Genomic DNA, 22,419 nt, shown 5'->3' on the forward strand with positions numbered 1-22,419 from the left:
CTCGTCTATGTGTGTTATACACCTTTATTATCCCTCTCGTCTACATGTGTTATACACTTTTATTATCCCTCTCGTCTACATGTGTGTTATACACTTTTATTATCCCTCTCGTCTACATGTGTGTTATAAACTTTTATTATCCCTCTCCTCTATATGTGTGTTATACACTCTTATTATCCCTCTCGTCTATATGTGTGTTATACACTTTTATTATCCCTCTCGACTATGTGTGTTATACACTTTTATTATCCCTCTCGTCTATATGTGTGTTATACACTTTTATTATCCCTCTCATCTATGTGTGTTATACACATTTATTATCCCTCTCGTCTATATGTGTGTTATACACTTTTATTATCCCTCTCATCTATGTGTGTTATACACATTTATTATCCCTCTCATCTATGTGTGTTATACATTTTTTTTATCCCTCTCATCTATATGTGTGTTATACACTTTTATTATCCCTCTCGTCTATATGTGTGTTATACACTTTTATTATCCCTCTCATCTATGTGTGTTATACACATTTATTATCCCTCTCATCTATGTGTGTTATACATTTTTTTTATCCCTCTCGTCTATATGTGTGTTATACACTTTTATTATCCCTCTCGTCTGTATGTGTGTTATACACTTTTATTATCCCTCTCGTCTACATGTGTGTTATACACTTTTATTATCCCTCTCCTCTGTATGTGTGTTATACACTTTTATTATCCCTCTCGTCTATATGTGTGTTATACACTTTTATTATCCCTCTCGTCTATATGTGTGTTATACACTTTTATTATCCCTCTCGTCTGTATGTGTGTTATACACTTTTATTATCCCTCTCGTCTACATGTGTGTTATACACTTTTATTATCCCTCTCCTCTGTATGTGTGTTATACACTTTTATTATCCCTCTCGTCTATATGTGTGTTATACACTTTTATTATCCCTCTCGTCTATATGTGTGTTATACACTTTTATTATCCCTCTCGTCTACATGTGTTATACACTTTTATTATCCCTCTCGTCTACATGTGTTATACACTTTTATTATCCCTCTCGTCTATATGTGTGTTATACACTTTTATTATCCCTCTCGTCTATGTGTGTGTTATACACTTTTATTATCCCTCTCGTCTATGTGTGTTATACACTTTTATTATCCCTCTCGTCTATGTGTGTTATACACTTTTATTATCCCTCTCGTTTATATGTGTTATACACTTTTATTATCCCTCTTGTCTATATGTGTGTTATACACTTTTATTATCCCTCTCATCTATGTGTGTTATACACATTTATTATCCCTCTCATCTATGTGTGTTATACACCTTTATTATCCCTCTCGTCTACATGTGTTATACACTTTTATTATCCCTCTTGTCTATATGTGTGTTATACACTTTTATTATCCCTCTCATCTATGTGTGTTATACACATTTATTATCCCTCTCATCTATGTGTGTTATACACTTTTATTATCCCTCTCATCTATATGTGTGTTATACACTTTTATTATCCCTCTCGTCTATGTGTGTTATACACTTCTATTATCCCTCTCGTCTCTGTGTGTGTTATACACTTTTATTATCCCTCTCCTCTATATGTGTGTTATACACTTTTATTATACCTGACGTCTATATGTGTGTTATACACTTTTATTATCCCTCTCGTCTATATGTGTGTTATACAATGTGTGTGTTATACACTTTTATTATCCTTCTCATCTATATGTATGTTATACACTTTTATTATCCCTCTCGTCTATATGTGTGTTATACACTTTTATTATCCATCTCGTCTATATGTGTTATACACTTTTATTATCCCTCTCGTCTATATGTATGTTATACACTTTTATTATCCCTCTTGTCTATATGTGTGTTATACACTTTTATTATCCCTCTCATCTAAGTGTGTTATACACATTTATTATCCCTCTCATCTATGTGTGTTATACATTTTTATTATCCCTGTAGTCTATATGTGTGTTATACACTTTTATTATCCCTCTCGTCTATGTGTGTGTTATACACTTTTATTATCCCTCTCGTCTATGTGTGTGTTATACACTTTTATTATACCTGACGTCTATATGTGTGTTATACACTTTTATTATCCCTCTCGTCTATATGTGTGTTATACACTTTTATTATCCCTCTCGTCTATATGTGTGTTATACACTCTTATTATCCCTCTCGTCTATGTGTGTGTTATACACTTTTATTATCCCTCTCGTCTATGTGTGTGTTATACACTTTTATTATACCTGACGTCTATATGTGTGTTATACACTTTTATTATCCCTCTCGTCTATATGTGTGTTATACACTTTTATTATCCCTCTCGTCTATATGTGTGTTATACACTTTTATTATCCCTCTCGTCTATATGTGTGTTATACACTTTTATTATCCCTCTCGTCTATATGTGTGTTATACACTTTTATTATCCCTCTCGTCTATATGTGTGTTATACACTTTTATTATCTCTCTCGTCTATGTGTGTGTTATACACTTTTATTATCCCTCTCGTCTATATGTGTGTTATACACTTTTATTATCCCTCTCGTCTATATGTGTGTTATACACTCTTATTATCCCTCTCGTCTATGTGTGTGTTATACACTTTTATTATCCCTCTCGTCTATGTGTGTGTTATACACTTTTATTATACCTGACGTCTATATGTGTGTTATACACTTTTATTATCCCTCTCGTCTATATGTGTGTTATACACTTTTATTATCCCTCTCGTCTATATGTGTGTTATACACTCTTATTATCCCTCTCGTCTATGTGTGTGTTATACACTTTTATTATCCCTCTCGTCTATGTGTGTGTTATACACTTTTATTATCCCTCTCGTCTATGTGTGTTATACACTTTTATTATCCCTCTCGTCTATATGTGTGTTATACACTCTTATTATCCCTCTCGTCTATATGTGTGTTATACACTCTTATTATCCCTCTCGTCTATGTGTGTGTTATACACTTTTATTATCCCTCTCGTCTATGTGTGTGTTATACACTTTTATTATACCTGACGTCTATATGTGTGTTATACACTTTTATTATCCCTCTCGTCTATATGTGTGTTATACACTTTTATTATCCCTCTCGTCTATATGTGTGTTATACACTTTTATTATCCCTCTTGTCTATATGTGTGTTATACACTTGTTTGCTGATGGTCTGCATGACATCATAACTTGGACAGGACTGGAAGGGGGACCGTCTGTTATATGCCGATAAATGACACTTGTGGCAGGATTTAGCGGAGTCTCAGATCGCCGGATGTGCGGGAAGCCGGCCTATATTGGGCAATCACAAGGCATGGTTTTGACAGAGACAATGAGGATCATTCTCTGACTATATGTCAATAAATTATCGCCGGCACAGCAACGCAATACCCCGCCCTCCCTGCGACACTGCTCCGATGAGGGAATGGTTAACTCACAGGGGAGGGGCTATCTAGCTCGCACACGCCCAGTGCGCCTAAAAGCACTGGATTTCAGTACCGACATTTTTTTTTGGGGGGGGGGGGGGGGGGGGTGGATAGATAAATAAAATAATTCTCATAATTGGAAAATCCAGGGGGGGCCGCGGTACACGAGCAGCGGCGATTACTGCAGTGGGTACATACTGGGGTCTATGGGAATTTAACCCTATACCAGGCAGGGAAAACTGGTTCAGAAAAGCCCTTTATGGAAATGTATTATAGCTGGGGCTTGGTTCTAAAAACAATATCTCATTATTAGATCCTGGTAAGCGGAACGTTCCTAACTGTCCATCACCTTACACTGTACCATAGCGGAGGGGGGCCGGATGATGGGGGTACCTGTAAATTGGGGGTTCAGAGCTTGTGGGTTGTGCAGCATATCCTTCCACAGCAAATCAAACTCCGGGATCCGAGCGACGTTCTGCAGGAGCCGCACCAAGTCCCGTCCAATCATGAAACAGTCCATGAACTATGGGGAAAAAGGGAGAACAACAGGTCACATGATCATATAAATGCCCCATACCTGCGCGGACCCCAACATGGAGAGATGGGAGACAACAGCGGCATCACACAAGTGATGTCCTATAGCAGAGGAGGCTGCGGTCAATGTTACTCTACCCCAGCAGGGATACTGCAGTACAGGAACGGGAGATACTATCACACGGGGGGGAGGTGTAGGGGGGAGTCACAGCACTTATCCGCTCCCGTAGGAGCATCACACAGGGGAGTCACAGCACTTACTCGCTCCCGTAGGAGCATCACACAGGGGAGTCACAGCACTTTCTCGCTCCCGGAGGAGCATCACACAGGGGAGTCACAGCACTTTCTCGCTCCCGGAGGAGCATCACACAGGGGAGTCACAGCACTTACTCGCTCCCGGAGGAGCATCACACAGGGGAGTCACAGCACTTTCTCGCTCCCGGAGGAGCATCACACAGGGGAGTCACAGCACTTATCCGCTCCCGTAGGAGCATCACACAGGGGAGTCACAGCACTTACTCGCTCCCGGAGGAGCATCACACAGGGGAGTCACAGCACTTATCCGCTCCCGTAGGAGCATCACACAGCGGAGTCACAGCACTTACTCGCTCCCGGAGGAGCATCACACAGGGGAGTCACAGCACTTTCTCGCTCCCGGAGGAGCATCACACAGGGGAGTCACAGCACTTACTCGCTCCCGGAGGAGCATCACACAGGGGAGTCACAGCACTTACTCGCTCCCGGAGGAGCATCACACAGGGGAGTCACAGCACTTTCTCGCTCCCGGAGGAGCATCACACAGGGGAGTCACAGCACTTACTCGCTCCCGGAGGAGCATCACACAGGGGAGTCACAGCACTTACTCGCTCCCGGAGGAGCATCACATAGGGGAGTCACAGCACTTACTCGCTCCCGGAGGAGCATCACACAGGTGAGTCACAGCAATTACTCGCTCCCGGAGGAGCATCACACAGGTGAGTCACAGCAATTACTCGCTCCCGGAGGAGCATCACACAGGGGAGTCACAGCACTTACTCGCTCCCGGAGGAGCATCACACAGGGGAGTCACAGCACTTACTCGCTCCCGGAGGAGCATCACATAGGGGAGTCACAGCACTTACTCGCTCCCGGAGGAGCATCACACAGGTGAGTCACAGCAATTACTCGCTCCCGGAGGAGCATCACACAGGTGAGTCACAGCAATTACTCGCTCCCGGAGGAGCATCACACAGGGGAGTCACAGCACTTACTCGCTCCCGGAGGAGCATCACACAGGGGAGTCACAGCACTTACTCGCTCCCGGAGGAGCATCACACAGGTGAGTCACAGCACTTATCCGCTCCCGGAAGAGCATCACACAGGGGAGTGACAGCACTTTCTCGCTCCCGGAGGAGCATCACACAGGGGAGTCACAGCACTTACTCGCTCCCGGAGGAGCATCACACAGGGGAGTCACAGCACTTACCCGCTCCCGGAGGAGCATCACAGAGGTGAGTCACAGCACTTATCCGCTCCCGGAAGAGCATCACACAGGGGAGTCACAGCACTTACTCGCTCCCGGAGGAGCATCACACAGGGGAGTCACAGCACTTACTCGCTCCCGGAGGAGCATCACACAGGGGAGTCACAGCACTTACCCGCTCCCGGAGGAGCATCACACAGGTGAGTCACAGCACTTATCCGCTCCCGGAAGAGCATCACACAGGGGAGTCACAGCACTTACTCGCTCCCGGAGGAGCATCACACAGGGGATGTTCTATAGCGGAGGAGGCGGTCTGTGTTACTCTACCTCAGCAGGGATACAGCGGCGGGAGATACTATCACATGGGGGGGGTCACAGTACTTACCCGCTCTCTGAGGAGCATCATGCAGAAATCCACCTCCTTCTGCCTCAGCGGCGAGAGCTGGGGGGTGCCGTGGTGGTCTACAATCAGTCGCAGGTAGGTGTACACAGACATCGCTATGAGGATGCTGCTCTTCATGACCCACTCCCTGTAACACGGGGCGAGAGGAACGGAGGGAGACACATATGGTAAATTATATTTACCAGGAATGTATCCTTTCAGCAGGATTACGAAGTATAAAGCACAGATCACATGGAGAACCAGATCGCAGAACCATTGTGCCGACTCCCTGATATCCAACAATGCAAATGAGACACGTGAGCTTACAATCACATGTATCCCGTAGGCTCCCAGGAGCCGGGCCCTCCCTACCCCCCACTTCACGGCTGCTCTGCTTGTGTCTCTGTCTGCAACGTGTGCTTCGTATGACTGACCGGGCCTTATAAACACACAATGACTGCAGATCACGGGGTAATACACGGGGAACAGGTATGACCGTGCGATCAGCTTTAGTATCCCCTGCGTCCCTCTCCTCGCCAATGCCTGCGTGCAGCGTCCTTTATTTCAGCTGCGGACGTGCACCGGAGGCACCACATGACAATGCCATAACGACTGCAAGCCTCTGACACAGTCCCAGCAGCCTCTCACGGTCCGAGAGCGAGCGTGTGGGAGAGGGGAGGAATAACAGTAACGCACATCACTGGAATGTTTTGCTTTCTAAATAAAGAGCAATTAGCCCTAGATTCATGGCCGTTCCTCTCCTAGAGAACACATCCTATTTATACGCCACATTTATCTTCCTAACCCCGCTTATTACTGCTCTGCAAACACGGATATTCTGCGCAACACCGACACTGTCACTACAACAGGAAAGGGAGACGCTCCGCTCATCAATCCGTTCTCAGCAGTAGCAAATGGTTCTCGTTAGTTCACAATTTCTCATGATGTCCCGGATAATCCTCCGTGAGGTATAAGCCGGGGTCCGTGGAGGGGTCAGATGCAAGGGGGGGACGTGCCCTGGAAGATAAGTGACTGACGGGCCAGCATGAACCAGACACTTGCCCTTTTTTAGGCTTGCTAAACAGCCGTAGTACTCAGCCCATTCGTCTTCTGCGCGGTGCGGGCCTGGGACAGCGCATCTGGCTGCTCACAGAGCAACGTGTATTTTGGCAACCCAAGAATTTATTTTGACAGGATGGATTGATGCCATCGTCACGCAATATTTATTATATTAATACAAGAGCTACTCATCCTTTGTGTGTTTATACATTCATTGCATTATGATGTAGAGGGTGAGCTGATTTGCCTTCTGTTTTACTGAATAGCTGTATAATAACTGTTGACCGCAACAAGCTGCCATATTTCTATGAATGCTTGCTTCCCATCTCCAACTAATAACCTGGAGAAGGGCGATTTAACGGATTAAGAGCAGCAATGAGTGACTGATTCCATTTATCATTCGCTTATGTTGTCCCAATATTACAACTGCTATAAAATATTTTATCATAAGACAGCAAGGAATCCCCCACATAGAATTTACTAAGCAATATCCTGATGTTACTAAAATATAAAATGACACCCTGGCTGACTGTGACAGGACACACGGTGAGGAAAGAGACATTGCCTCTACGCAAGCTGCAGCCATTTTGTGGCATTACCTCACAATGCCCTAGTGCAGTGAATGACCAGGAATCCTGGCTCGGCTCACAAAATGGCCGCCTGTACTCTGTGTAGGCAGCAGTGACCGATGAATGAAGCCCCCGTGCCGCTGGGTATAAGTTAACAAGCTCCACACTCTGGAGACCACTTACTTCTGATCCATCAGAATTTCCAGCACACTCTCAGCCAGCCAGATATTCTTAGCGGATATGTCGCCCCCTGTAGGTGGAAGGAGGAGAGACAGACGGAGAGAATAATGGCATTTTCCGGAGATTACAGACGTTCAGTAATTACATCTTGACGAACATGTGTTCCCAGGTGACAGGATCTGTGATTACATCCGCGCAGTGTTACAGACATTGCAGAGACCTCACCGGCTGCATGTAATCAGCCAGTATTGGTGTACGCAGGCAGCCATTACCTCAGGGGATGATGTATACAGAACACCCCCCACCGTGTTACTGTCCCCGAGTCACACTCATGTGGTACCAATAATTCACATTACCCCAGTGTCAGTATTAGTGTATGCAGACAGCCATTACCTCAGGGGATGATGTATACAGAACACCCCCCCACTGTGTTACTGTCCCCGAGTCACACTCATGTGATACCAATAATTCACATTACCCCAGTGTCAGTAATAGTGTATGCAGGCAGCCATTACCTCAGGGGATGATGTATACAGAACACCCCCCACCGTGTTACTGTCCCCGAGTCACACTCATGGAGTACCAATAATTCACATTACCCCAGTGTCAGTAATAGTGTATGCAGGCAGCCATTACCTCAGGGGATGATGTATACAGAACACCCCCCACCGTGTTACTGTCCCCGAGTCACACTCATGGAGTACCAATAATTCACATTACCCCAGTGTCAGTAATAGTGTATGCAGGCAGCCATTATCTCAGGGGATGATGTATACAGACACCCCCCCCCCCCCCCATGTTACTGATCCCCTGTCCCCGAGTCACACTCACCTGCGATCTGCTTCATGAAGGTCATACACACCCCATCTGCGCCCAGCACCCCGCTCTTCACCAGCTCTCGGACCAGCCACACCAGCTGACATGAATAGAAGGTGGCACCAGTTAGTGAGACACCCTGACAATGTCCTGTATGTCAGCAGTACCGGCATCAGTCAGTCATAGTTCCCTATCATACAGTGACAATCTCCACACACCGAACCGGCATCACCTCATCACCTCCAGCCCCCTATCTTACACACCGAACCGGCATCACCTCATCACCTCCAGCCCCCGATCTTACACACCGAACCGGCATCACCTCGTCACCTCCAGCCCCCTATCTTACACACCGAACCGGCATCACCTCATCATCTCCAGCCCCCAGCTTACACACCGAACCGGCATCACCTCGTCACCTCCAGCCCCCTATCTTACACACCAAACCGGCATCACCTCATCACCTCCAGCCCCCTATCTTACACACCGAACCGGCATCACCTCATCACCTCCAGCCCCCTATCTTACACACCGAACCGGCATCACCTCGTCACCTCCAGCCCCCTATCTTACACACCGAACCGGCATCACCTCATCACCTCCAGCCCCCTATCTTACACACCGAACCGGCATCACCTCGTCACCTCCAGCCCCCAGCTTACACACCGAACCGGCATCACCTCGTCACCTCCAGCCCCCTATCTTACACACCAAACCGGCATCACCTCATCACCTCCAGCCCCCTATCTTACACACCGAACCGGCATCACCTCATCACCTCCAGCCCCCTATCTTACACACCGAACCGGCATCACCTCATCACCTCCAGCCCCCAATCTTACACACCGAACCGGCATCACCTCATCACCTCCAGCCCCCTATCTTACACACCGAACCGGCATCACCTCGTCACCTCCAGCCCCCAGCTTACACACCGAACCGGCATCACCTCATCACCTCCAGCCCCCTATCTTACACACCGAACCGGCATCACCTCATCACCTCCAGCCCCCTATCTTACACACCGAACCGGCATCACCTCATCACCTCCAGCCCCCTATCTTACACACTGAACCGGCATCACCTCATCACCTCCAGCCCCCTATCTTACACACCGAACCGGCATCACCTCGTCACCTCCAGCACCCTATCTTACACACCGAACCGGCATCACCTCATCACCTCCAGCCCCCAGCTTACACACCAAACTGGCATCACCTCAGCGTACCCAACACCAATGTCACCTCATCACCTCCAGCCCCCTATCTTACACACCAAACCGGCATCACCTCATCACCTCCAGCCCCCTATCTTACACACCGAACCGGCATCACCTCGTCACCTCCAGCCCCCAGCTTACACACCGAACCGGCATCACCTCGTCACCTCCAGCCCACACACCGAACCGGCATCACCTCATCACCTCCATCACGCCTATCTTACACACCAAACCGGCATCACCTCATCACCTCCAGCCCCCTATCTTACACACCGAACCGGCATCACCTCATCACCTCCAGCCCCCTATCTTACACACCGAACCGGCATCACCTCATCACCTCCAGCCCCCTATCTTACACACCAAACCGGCATCACCTCGTCACCTCCAGCCCACACACCGAACCGGCATCACCTCGTCACCTCCAGCCCCCTATCTTACACACCGAACCGGCATCACCTCATCACCTCCAGCCCCCTATCTTACACACCGAACCGGCATCACCTCATCACCTCCAGCCCCCTATCTTACACACCGAACCGGCATCACCTCATCACCTCCAGCCCCCAGCTTACACACCGAACCGGCATCACCTCATCACCTCCAGCCCCCTATCTTACACACCAAACCGGCATCACCTCGTCACCTCCAGCCCCCAGCTTACACACCGAACCGGCATCACCTCATCACCTCCAGCCCCCTATCTTACACACCGAATCGGCATCACCTCCAGCCCCCAGCTTACACACCGAACCGGCATCACCTCCAGCCCCCAGCTTACACACCGAACCGGCATCACCTCCAGCCCCCATCTTACACACCAAACTGGCATCACCTCAGCGTACCCAACACCAATGTCACCTCATCACCACAGAGTCTCCAACATGAATGTCACCTCATCACCTCAGCGTACCAAACACCAAAATCCCCTCATCACCTCCAGCCCCCTATCTTACACACCGAACCGGCATCACCTCATCACCTCCAGCCCCCTATCTTACACACCGAACCGGCATCACCTCATCACCTCCAGCCCCCAGCTTACACACCAAACTGGCATCACCTCAGCGTACCCAACACCAATGTCACCTCATCACCTCCAGCCCCCTATCTTACACACCAAACCGGCATCACCTCATCACCTTCAGCCCCCTATCTTACACACCGAACCGGCATCACCTCATCACCTCCAGCCCCCTATCTTACACACCGAACCGGCATCACCTCAGCATACCCAGGACCAATGTCACCTCATCACCTCCAGCCCCCATATTACACACCAAACCTGCATCACCTCAGCGTACCCAACATCAATGTCACCTCATCACCTCAGCATCCCCAACACCAATGTCATCTCATCACCTCCAGACCCCTATCTTACACACCGAATCTGCATCACCTCAGCGTACCCAACACCAATGTCACCTCATCACCACAGAGTCTCCAACATGAATGTCACCTCATCACCTCAGCGTACCAAACACCAACATCCCCTCATCACCTCCAGCCCCCTATCTTACACTCCGAACCGGCAGCACCTCAGTGTACCCAGGACCAATGTCACCTCATCACCTCCAGCTCCCATCTTACACACCGAACCTGCATCACCTCAGCGTACCCAGGACCAATGTCACCTCATCACCTCCAGCCCCCATCTTACACACCGAACTGGCATCACCCCAGCGTACCCAGGCCCAATGTCACCTCATCACCTCCAGCCCCCATCTTACACACCGAACTGGCATCACCTCAGCGTACCCAACACCAATGTCACCTCTTCACCTCCAGCCCCCATCTTACACACCGAACTGGCATCACCTCAGCGTACCCAACACCAATGTCACCTCATCACCTCTAGCCCCCATCTTACACACCGAACTGGCATCACCTCAGCGTACCCAACACCAATGTCACCTCATCACCTCCAGCCCCAATGTCACCTCATCACCTCAAGCTCCACTTTCACGCCAACATCAGCTGATTACCCCAAAACCTGCTTAATTTGAGCCCCACCCCACCCCTTGACCAACATCAGAGCCACACATCCCAAGCACCCTCGTCACCAATGTCACACCGGTCAGACACGTGCCCACAAAGAGACAGGCCTCACCTCTGTGACAGGCGTACCCCCTCCCAGCCAAATGAGCAGTCCCCTTCCTGCACACCTCTCCCACCTCCATGTACCTACCTGTGTCCGGCAGGTGTCCTGCAGCTTCAGGTATTTCTCCATTAGGAGCTGGTTGATCTTGTTGAGGACGATGTTCATGCCGTCTCTGCTGACAAGAGCCAGGTCGCGGTAACACTACGGGGGTGAGAGACGGGTCACACGCCGGCACAGATAACAACCCTGTACCAGTTACCACTGCATCTGCCAAGAACAGAGGTTCTCAGTTGTGGTCCTCAAGGCGGTCCAGGTTTTACGTTTATCCATGCTTGGCCACAGGTGACTTAATGAGCACCTCAGTCAGTATGATTTAACCATCTGTGCTGAGCCTAAACCTAAACCCTGGACCATTGGGCGTGCCTTGAGAACCGCGTTTGAGAATCCCTGTCCTAGACGCAGCCCGGACACATTTACAAGCCAGGTTATGTGTCAGGGCGAGTATCCCTAAAGATGCAGATGGCACATGTAATAAGCGACAGGTGCCGGTAAGTGTGCATCTTAGTTGCTGCAACTGAACTGCTTCACAAGACTGCGCCGATTCATCCGATATGCGACACATGTATGCCTGTGTGTGACTGAGGCTGAATCGCTATAGGAAGTGCAACAATGCAACGCCGCGGCTTTATATCACGGCAAACCCCGCTGTGCAACGTATACAGACTCAGGCGCACACAGATCACAAGTGTCGCATACTGCATTAATCAGTGCAGTCCGGTGAAGCGGTATAGTCATGCCATGTTGCGACTACGATGAACATTTACTCGAAAAAGAATTTAAAGAAAACCAATCAGCGCCAGCCGTGGCTCATTCATGCCAGGAGTATGGCGTGCTGGTGCTAGATGTATGAGGACACAAATGTACGTAACGTGTAACCGCTTAGAACCTGCTGTATAGGTGTGAAAGCCCCCTACGTAGGTTACACCGGCTGAGGGCATCACGGTCCACCTCCGGTGTATCGCAGTAGGCCATCGCGGTGGACGGGAGACCACAGCGCTATGACATGATTCGCTAGAGAGAACGTCAGTGGTTCTGGAAGAGCAGCAGCAGTTATTCTGTCACATATATATCTACATCAAAGTAAGGAGATGAGCCCCCCACCCCTGGAGCATAAGACCAGAGAGTGAGGGGCAATTAGAGGATTAGACAGAACGCGCTATAAGGTGGGTGAGGGATCATCTCCGGCTGAAGACCGTTTCCCCGCTGCACAGTAATTGCCGCCAGCACTTCTGTCACCACCTTGGTGGAGAATTAGCATAGCGCCCCCCGGGGGACGGATGTGTGGGAAGGTACAGAGGACGCGCAGCACTTCACAGGCACAGACGCACGCGTGCAGATATAGTCACACCTGTGAGCGGATAAATAAAAGATGACACGGAGAGGAAGCGACACAAAGAGATGGAATGAGTAACGATGGGGGGAATGAAGCGGAGGAATGACTGTTCTCTCTGCAGACGTGACGGTGTTAACCCCGATCTCACACACAGATGCCAGGCAGAGTGTCAGCTCCAGCATCAAAGTGACAGATCTAATTATCCGTCAACCGAGAGGCCTGCAGCGAACCGGCGCCGCGGATCAAACGCCGCGTCAGAAGGAACTAATGAGAAAGTTTCAGGAGACGGCAGTAAAGGTGCGATCTGTCACCGCCCCTGGCGCCCGGTGCATTCGCCTGATGTACAGATGGCGCAGGCGGCACAGAACCTTATCCTGTCTGATGAATTATACAGCTATAACGAGTCAGAGCGTAATAACGTCACTGGAGTGTTAGATATAAGTTATTGCGTGCTAATTAGTGATTGGGTCCCCGCAATGACGCGGACAGCGGCACTTCTGGAGTGTGTGTCCCCCGCACACCATCTATGTTCTGCGGAAACGGCTCTGACTCCCCAGGACCCCTCCGCAGATACCTCCTTAGCTATATGGGGGATTCAGACTTTATGTGACTACATTACACATGGCCGGCGGCACATTACAGCAAACACATCACCTTAATATTTCCAGCCATGTCTGTGCCTTTTACCAGGTGTCACATCATCTGGCATTGCTACTAATTTCTCTACAATTGTCTGTGTCTTTCAGCCAGGAATCCGATCATCAGGCGGAATTGTTTACACACCTATCACGTCTTTGCTTTGTAGCCAGGTATTAAATAATAATTAAAGCCTTTTAGCCAGATATCAGAACATCAGGCAGAGCAGTTTATTTTTCCATCCCCATATCTGGGCCTTTAACCAAGTGTTAGATCATCAGGAAAAGGGGGGTATTTATTATAGCCATGTCTGTGCCTTTTAGCCAGGTATTAGTTCATCAGGCAGAGCTGTTAATTCTACAATACAGTGTCTGTGCCTTTTAGCCAGGTATTACTTCATCAGGCAGAGCTGTTAATTCTACAATACAATGTCTGTGACTTTTAGCCAGGTATTAGTTCAGACAGAGCTGTTAATTCTACAATACAGTGTCTGTGCCTTTTAGCCAGGTATTACTTCATCAGGCAGAGCTGTTAATTCTACAATACAATGTCTGTGCCTTTTAGCCAGGTATTAGTTCAGACAGAGCTGTTTATTCTACAATACAGTGTCTGTGCCTTTTAGCCAGGTATTAGTTCATCAGGCAGAGCTGTTAATTCTACAATACAATGTCTGTGACTTTTAGCCAGGTATTAGTTCAGACAGAGCTGTTTATTCTACAATACAGTGTCTGTGCCTTTTAGCCAGGTATTAGTTCATCAGGCAGAGCTATTTATTCTATAATACAGGGTCTGTGCCTTTTAGCCAGGTATTAGTTCATCAGGCAGAGCTGTTTATTTTACAATACAGTGTCTGTGCCTTTTAGCCAGGTATTAGTTCATCAGGCAGAGCTGTTTATTCTACAATACAGTGTCTGTGCCTTTTAGCCAGGAATTAGTTCAGGCAGAGCTGTTTATTCTACAATACAGGGTCTGTGCCTTTTAGCCAGGTATTAGTTCATCAGGCAGAGCTGTTTATTCTACAATACAGTGTCTGTGCCTTTTAGGCAGGTATTAGTTCATCAGGCAGAGCTGTTTATTCTACAATACAGTATCTGTGCCTTTTAGCCAGGTATTAGTTCATCAGGCAGAGCTGTTTATTCTACAATACAGTGTCTGTGCCTTTTAGCCAGGTATTAGTTCATCAGGCAGAGCTGCTTATTCTACAATACAGTGTCTGTGTCTTTTAGGCAAGTATTAGTTCATCAGGCAGAGCTGTTTACTTTTCCAACCCGTATCTGTGCCTTTAACAAAGTATTAGATCATCGGGCAAAGGGGGGTGTTTACTCTAGCCATGTCTGTGCCTTTTAGCCAGGTATTAGAACATCAGGCAGAGCTGTTTATTTCTCCATCCAGTCTGTGCCTTTTAGCCAGGTATCGGGGAGCTGTATTCTTTTCCAGCCAATGTCTGTGCCTTTTAGTCAGGTATTAGATCATCAGGAAGAGCTAATCATGTGAATACACGCAGACAACCGCAGGTCTATACTGAGACCGGTACACCCTATCGCTGCGAGGAAGCAGAATGCGCTAATTAGTGGGAAATCTAACACATCCGGTGCCAGCGCAGCTCGGGGACCTGTAGCGGTCCCCAGATACCAGACTACCCCGAGGAACGCCGTACCCCAGTAATCAGCGGCGTGCTGGATGAAGCCGGCCTCCTCCCACTTCTCAATCATTGATCAGAAACTTCAGCTGTCTGGAGAAAGTAATTAGCAGCTTGAAAAGAGCTTCCTCCACTTAGAGGACGACTGCGCCAGCGCGCCCCCCCCACCCCTCCCCCGCACTTCCAGCTAACGACTATTCCTAATAAACCCAGTCTGACGGATTAAACTAACACGATGCGGATCAGCTCACAGCACGGAGATTCTGGAAATTAACTCTCGGCTGCCTTGTGGCCAACTCTGTACCTGTCTGCGTGTAGCCGGCAAGAGACGGACGGCTGACTGATGACGGACAGCGGTAACACCAGCCCTGAGACTTATACACTGCCGACGCTCATCTCCTGGCAGCAAGGGGACGAGGAGGCGCTTCGTACTCACAGCCCGTTGCAATTCCCAGCCCTATCCGTACCTCCAGCCTGACCCCCTACTAGGAAAGGGTGGGGGGGGGGGGCATATGTAAGTGGAGGAGCTTAGGTGGGGCTTATTATGTGCAGATGTTGTGTGTGTGAGTAGCGCAGCGTCTCCGATACGCAGTAATTGTCATTGTTACGCTAGACAGAAGCTGCATCTTCTACATGTGAGGTCATCATCCCATGCAGCGACCCCTGCTGGAGACCATGTGACCACTGACGCACAGCGCCAAATGCTCGCATCTCATCCAATACGATTCCCGTGTGTGTCGCCCACAGGCAGGCTTCTATGCAGGAAGAGTTCCTGCCAGCGGGAGGTTATGTTATCATGCTTGTACTGCAAGTGCATGCAGACCGGATTCCTCTGACAGACCATCACCTGGCAGCCAGCAACACGTTCTATGCGGTCAGATATCTCGCAATTCTCCCAGGGGCCTCCCCACAGTTATCTCCGCTCCTTCACAAAGTAACAAGCCACGTGTAGGAACACTGATTTATAGAGTAATGTCCGACACCCAAGTCTTCCTGCATCAGTCTAATGTCTACTCTGTGCTTATCATACCCGTCACATGTACTCCTGTCCTCACTGACACATCCTCCTGATATACTCTGTGCTGCTGGGGACCCTGCTCCTTCCACTATATAACTCTCAGTCTGTGGCTTCCTGCTGCCTCCATTCCCCTCCTCACATCATGTCACTGCCCCTGTCACATGCAGCCCTGTCCTCACTGACACACCACTCATCTCCTGATATACTCTGTGCTGCTGGGGACCCTGCTCCTCCCACTATATAACTCTCAGTCTGTGGTTTCCTGCTGCCTCCATTCCTGCCTCACATCATGTCACTGCCCCTGTCACATGCAGCCCTGTCCTCACTGACACATCCCTCATCTCCTGATATACTCTGTGCTGCTGGGGACCCTGCTCCTCCCACTATATAACTCTCAGTCTGTGGCTTCCTGCTGCCTCCATTCCCCTCCTCACATCATGTCACTGCCCCCGTCACATGCAGCCTGGCAGAAGGTAGGGATTAGGTAGGGATTGCAGTCCTGAGACTGGGGATTCCTCTCAGGGGCCGCAGCATTAATAGTATTACAGCAGCAGCAGCATATGGAAACAGAGGGCTGAGCCGGGGTCACGACCTCTCCCAGGGTGAGTGTTTGCTTAGCGTTTCCCAGAAAGTTGGGAGGGCAGCTCCACATGTCACAGTAACAGGACGGCAGAGCCTTGCAGGACGGGGGCGGGCGGCAGCCGGAGCTGATGGCGAGGACTGGGTGCTATATACCATCCGAGACTTCCTCTGCTGCCGCCATGTATGAAGATCCCCGAGCACGTACTCACTGCACCACTCACCTTCTGTGCCTGGGCCGGCTCATACAGCACGAGGGTAAAGAGTCCCAAACAGACCTCTTCATGCTGGGTGGCTCCTTTACACACCTAGGGAGGGGGAGAAGAGACTGTCAGAGGTGGCCCCAGCACTTATATCCCAGCGTCAGAGTGTAAGCTCTGCGGGTGCAGTATATCTGTGTATACACAATATCACCCCCTATCATACACTCACCAGCACTTATATCCCAGCGTCATAGAGTGTAAGCTCTGCGGGTGCAGTATATCTGTGTATACACAATATCACCCCCTATCATACACTCACCAGCACTTATATCCCAGCGTCATAGAGTGTAAGCTCTGCGGGTGCAGTATATCTGTGTATACACAATATCACCCCCTATCATACACTCACCAGCACTTATATCCCAGCGTCATAGAGTGTAAGCTCTGCGGGTGCAGTATATCTGTGTATACACAATATCACCCACTATCATACACACACCAGCACTTATATCCCAGCGTCATAGAGTGTAAGCTCTGCGGGTGCAGTATATCTGTGTATACACAATATCACCCCCTATCATACATCCCAGCGTCATAGAGTGTAAGCTCTGCGGGTGCAGTATATCTGTGTATACACAATAACACCCCCTATCATACACTCACCAGCACTTCTATCCCAGCGTCATAGAGTGTAAGCTCTGCGGGTGCAGTATATCTGTGTATACACAATATCACCCCCTATCATACACTCACCAGCACTTATATCCCAGCGTCATAGAGTGTAAGCTCTGCGGGTGCAGTATATCTGTGTATACACAATATCACCACCTATCATACACTCACCAGCACTTATATCCCAGCGTCATAGAGTGTAAGCTCTGCGGGTGCAGTATATCTGTGTATACACAATATCACCCCCTATCATACACTCACCAGCACTTATATCCCAGCGTCATAGAGTGTAAGCTCTGCGGGTGCAGTGTTATATCTGTGTATACACAATATCACCCCCTATCATACACTCACCAGCACTTATATCCCAGCGTCATAGAGTGTAAGCTCTGCGGGTGCAGTATATCTGTGTATACACAATATCACCTCCTATCATACACTCACCAGCACTTATATCCCAGCATCATAGAGTGTAAGCTCTGCGGGTGCAGTGTTATATCTGTGTATACACAATATCACCCCCTATCATACACTCACCAGCACTTATATCCCAGCGTCAAGGAGTGTAAGCTCTGCGGGTGCAGTATATCTGTGTATACACAATATCACCCCCTATCATACACTCACCAGCACTTATATCCCAGCGTCATAGAGTGTAAGCTCTGCGGGTGCAGTATATCTGTGTATACACAATATCACCCCCTATCATACACTCACCAGCACTTATATCCCAGCGTCATAGAGTGTAAGCTCTGCGGGTGCAGTATATCTGTGTATACACAATATCACCCCCTATCATACACTCACCAGCACTTATATCCCAGCGTCATAGAGTGTAAGCTCTGCGGGTGCAGTATATCTGTGTATACACAATATCACCCCCTATCATACACTCACCAGCACTTATATCCCAGCGTCATAGAGTGTAAGCTCTGCGGGTGCAGTATATCTGTGTATACACAATAACACCCCCTATCATACACTCACCAGCACTTATATCCCAGCGTCATAGAGTGTAAGCTCTGCGGGTGTAGTATATCTGTGTATACACAATAACACCTCCTATCATACACTCACCAGCACTTATATCCCAGCGTCATAGAGTGTAAGCTCTGCGGGTGCAGTATATCTGTGTATACACAATATCACCCCCTATCATACACTCACCAGCACTTATATCCCAGCGTCATAGAGTGTAAGCTCTGCGGGTGCAGTAAATCTGTGTATACACAATATCACCCCCTATCATACACTACCAGCACTTATATCCCAGCGTCATAGAGTGTAAGCTCTGCGGGTCCAGTATATCTGTGTATACAGAATATCACCCCCTATCATACACTCACCAGCACTTATATCCCAGCGTCATAGAGTGTAAGCTCTGCGGGTGCAGTATATCTGTGTATACACAATATCACCCCCTATCATACACTCACCAGCACTTATATCCCAGCGTCATAGAGTGTAAGCTCTGCGGGTGCAGTATATCTGTGTATACACAATATCACCCCCTATCATACACTCACCAGCACTTATATCCCAGCGTCATAGAGTGTAAGCTCTGCGGGTGCAGTATATCTGTGTATACACAATATCACCCCCTATCATACACACACCAGCACTTATATCCCAGCGTCATAGAGTGTAAGCTCTGCGGGTGCAGTATATCTGTGTATACACAATAACACCCCCTATCATACACTCACCAGCACTTATATCCCAGCGTCATAGAGTGTAAGCTCTGCGGGTGCAGTATATCTGTGTATACACAATATCACCCCCTATCATACACTCACCAGCACTTATATCCCAGCGTCATAGAGTGTAAGCTCTGCGGGTGCAGTATATCTGTGTATACACAATATCACCCCCTATCATACACTCACCAGCACTTATATCCCAGCGTCATAGAGTGTAAGCTCTGCGGGTGCAGTATATCTGTGTATACACAATATCACCCCCTATCATACACTCACCAGCACTTATATCCCAGCGTCATAGAGTGTAAGCTCTGCGGGTGCAGTATATCTGTGTATACACAATATCACCCCCTATCATACACTCACCAGCACTTATATCCCAGCGTCATAGAGTGTAAGCTCTGCGGGTGCAGTATATCTGTGTATACACAATAACACCTCCTATCATACACTCACCAGCTCTTATATCCCAGCGTCATAGAGTGTAAGCTCTGCGGGTGCAGTATATCTGTGTATACACAATATCACCCCCTATCATACACTCACCAGCACTTATATCCCAGCGTCATAGAGTGTAAGCTCTGCGGGTGCAGTATATCTGTGTATACACAATATCACCCCCTATCATACACTCACCAGCACTTATATCCCAGCGTCATAGAGTGTAAGCTCTGCGGGTGCAGTATATCTGTCTATACACAATAACACCCCCTATCATACACTCACCAGCACTTATATCCCAGCGTCATAGAGTGTAAGCTCTGCGGGTGCAGTATATCTGTGTATACACAATATCACCCCCTATCATACACTCACCAGCACTTATATCCCAGCGTCATATAGTGTAAGCTCTGCGGGTGCAGTATATCTGTGTATACACAATATCACCCCCTATCATACACTCACCAGCACTTATATCCCAGCGTCATAGAGTGTAAGCTCTGCGGGTGCAGTATATCTGTGTATACACAATATCACCACCTATCATACACTCACCAGCACTTATATCCCAGCGTCATAGAGTATAAGCTCTGCGGGTGCAGTATATCTGTGTATACACAATAACACCTCCTATCATGCACTCACCAGCACTTATATCCCAGCGTCATAGAGTATAAGCTCTGCGGGTGCAGTATATCTGTGTATACACAATAACACCTCCTATCATACACTCACCAGCACTTATATCCCAGCGTCATAGAGTGTAAGCTCTGCGGGTGCAGTATATCTGTGTATACACAATATCACCTCCTATCATACACTCACCAGCACTTATATCCCAGCGTCATAGAGTGTAAGCTCTGCGGGTGCAGTATATCTGTGTATACACAATAACACCCCCTATCATACACACACCAGCACTTATATCCCAGCGTCATAGAGTGTAAGCTCTGCGGGTGCAGTATATCTGTGTATACACAATATCACCTCCTATCATACACTCACCAGCTCTTATATCCCAGCGTCATAGAGTGTAAGCTCTGCGGGTGCAGTATATCTGTGTATACACAATATCACCCCCTATCATACACTCACCAGCACTTATATCCCAGCGTCATAGAGTGTAAGCTCTGCGGGTGCAGTATATCTGTGTATACACAATATCACCCCCTATCATACACTCACCAGCACTTATATCCCAGCGTCATAGAGTGTAAGCTCTGCGGGTGCAGTATATCTGTGTATACACAATAACACCCCCTATCATACACTCACCAGCACTTATATCCCAGCGTCATACAGTATAAGCTCTGCGGGTGCAGTATATCTGTGTATACACAATATCACCCCCTATCATACACTCACCAGCACTTATATCCCAGCGTCATAGAGTGTAAGCTCTGCGGGTGCAGTATATCTGTGTATACACAATATCACCCCCTATCATACACTCACCAGCACTTATATCCCAGCGTCAGACCCCCGCTGTGTGTGTCAGGGTACCTGAGGCGGGGGAATAGAGTGTAAGCTCTGCAGGTGCAGTATGTGTTATATCTGTGTATGCGGCAGACATGGTAATACCAACAATAACACCCCGGTGAGTGACACCCTCACAGCGCTACAGGGCGCACCCACCCGTCACATGATTTATGATTTCGTGACATTAAATGTGGGGTAAATGTTCCTCTCACCGCCCTGTGAGTTACTGATCCGCCACGCAGGACGCAGCGTCACCCACAGAGCGCTGTGGGAAGGTCCCCCTGTCGCTACCCCTGATCCCAGCGAGGTTGACACAGGCCCGGAGACTGTATAGGGGCTCATTCCCATCAGGTACCAATCTGCGAGGGCGAGTTCATTTCACAAATGCGCGCTCCAGAGTATCCTCCAATCCAATTAAAACGCCCATTGGCGACACTCGCAGTGGGGGTTAGCGAATCCACCCATATGTGATGTGGGAGAAAAGTGGGGAGACCTTCCTGCACCCCAGAAGAGGGAGCGCTCCATTAGCAGAATCATACATGGGGGTAGCGGACAGTGAAATGCGCGGTCACTGCTTCAATGCGAATCTGTCATTGGATTGCAAAATAAATTTTCAGTAAAAACGGCAGCTCGTGGCTCGCGCAACGGAACTCGCACCTGATAGGACTGACCCCTGTGAACGGAGGCTGGGGGGCACATCACAGCGACATGGGGGATTATGGCGGTAATATGCCCGCAGGGACACAGACCCCATATAGTACAGGGGGAATGCAGGGGGTCACTGGAGCAGGAGGCACTGTGGACCTCATGCCTCGCGCATGGCTGAGGAGCCACTCCGTCGGGTCACATCACACCAGGCCAGGCAGATGAACACAATCATGTCGCCCAACGTC

General features: G+C 48.6%; 1 protein-coding gene across 4 annotated transcripts in view; it reads right to left on the minus strand.

Moving 5' to 3' along the window:
- INTS3 (integrator complex subunit 3) overlaps positions 1 to 22,419 on the minus strand; it is a 106,468-nt gene that overhangs the window by 52,550 nt on the left and 31,499 nt on the right. For all 4 annotated transcript variants that reach the window (XM_063946700.1, XM_063946701.1, XM_063946699.1 and 1 more), the window contains exons 3-8: positions 17,256 to 17,339; positions 11,854 to 11,967; positions 8,462 to 8,546; positions 7,634 to 7,700; positions 5,826 to 5,970; positions 3,838 to 3,967 (exon numbers count right to left, since the gene is read on the minus strand). In XM_063946700.1, the coding sequence (XP_063802770.1) occupies positions 3,838 to 3,967; positions 5,826 to 5,970; positions 7,634 to 7,700; positions 8,462 to 8,546; positions 11,854 to 11,967; positions 17,256 to 17,339 (625 nt within the window). The remainder of the gene's footprint in view (positions 1 to 3,837; positions 3,968 to 5,825; positions 5,971 to 7,633; positions 7,701 to 8,461; positions 8,547 to 11,853; positions 11,968 to 17,255; positions 17,340 to 22,419) is intronic.

The sequence above is a fragment of the Pseudophryne corroboree genome, chromosome 12 (assembly GCF_028390025.1).
Source record: "Pseudophryne corroboree isolate aPseCor3 chromosome 12, aPseCor3.hap2, whole genome shotgun sequence".
Classification (NCBI taxonomy): domain Eukaryota; kingdom Metazoa; phylum Chordata; class Amphibia; order Anura; family Myobatrachidae; genus Pseudophryne; species Pseudophryne corroboree.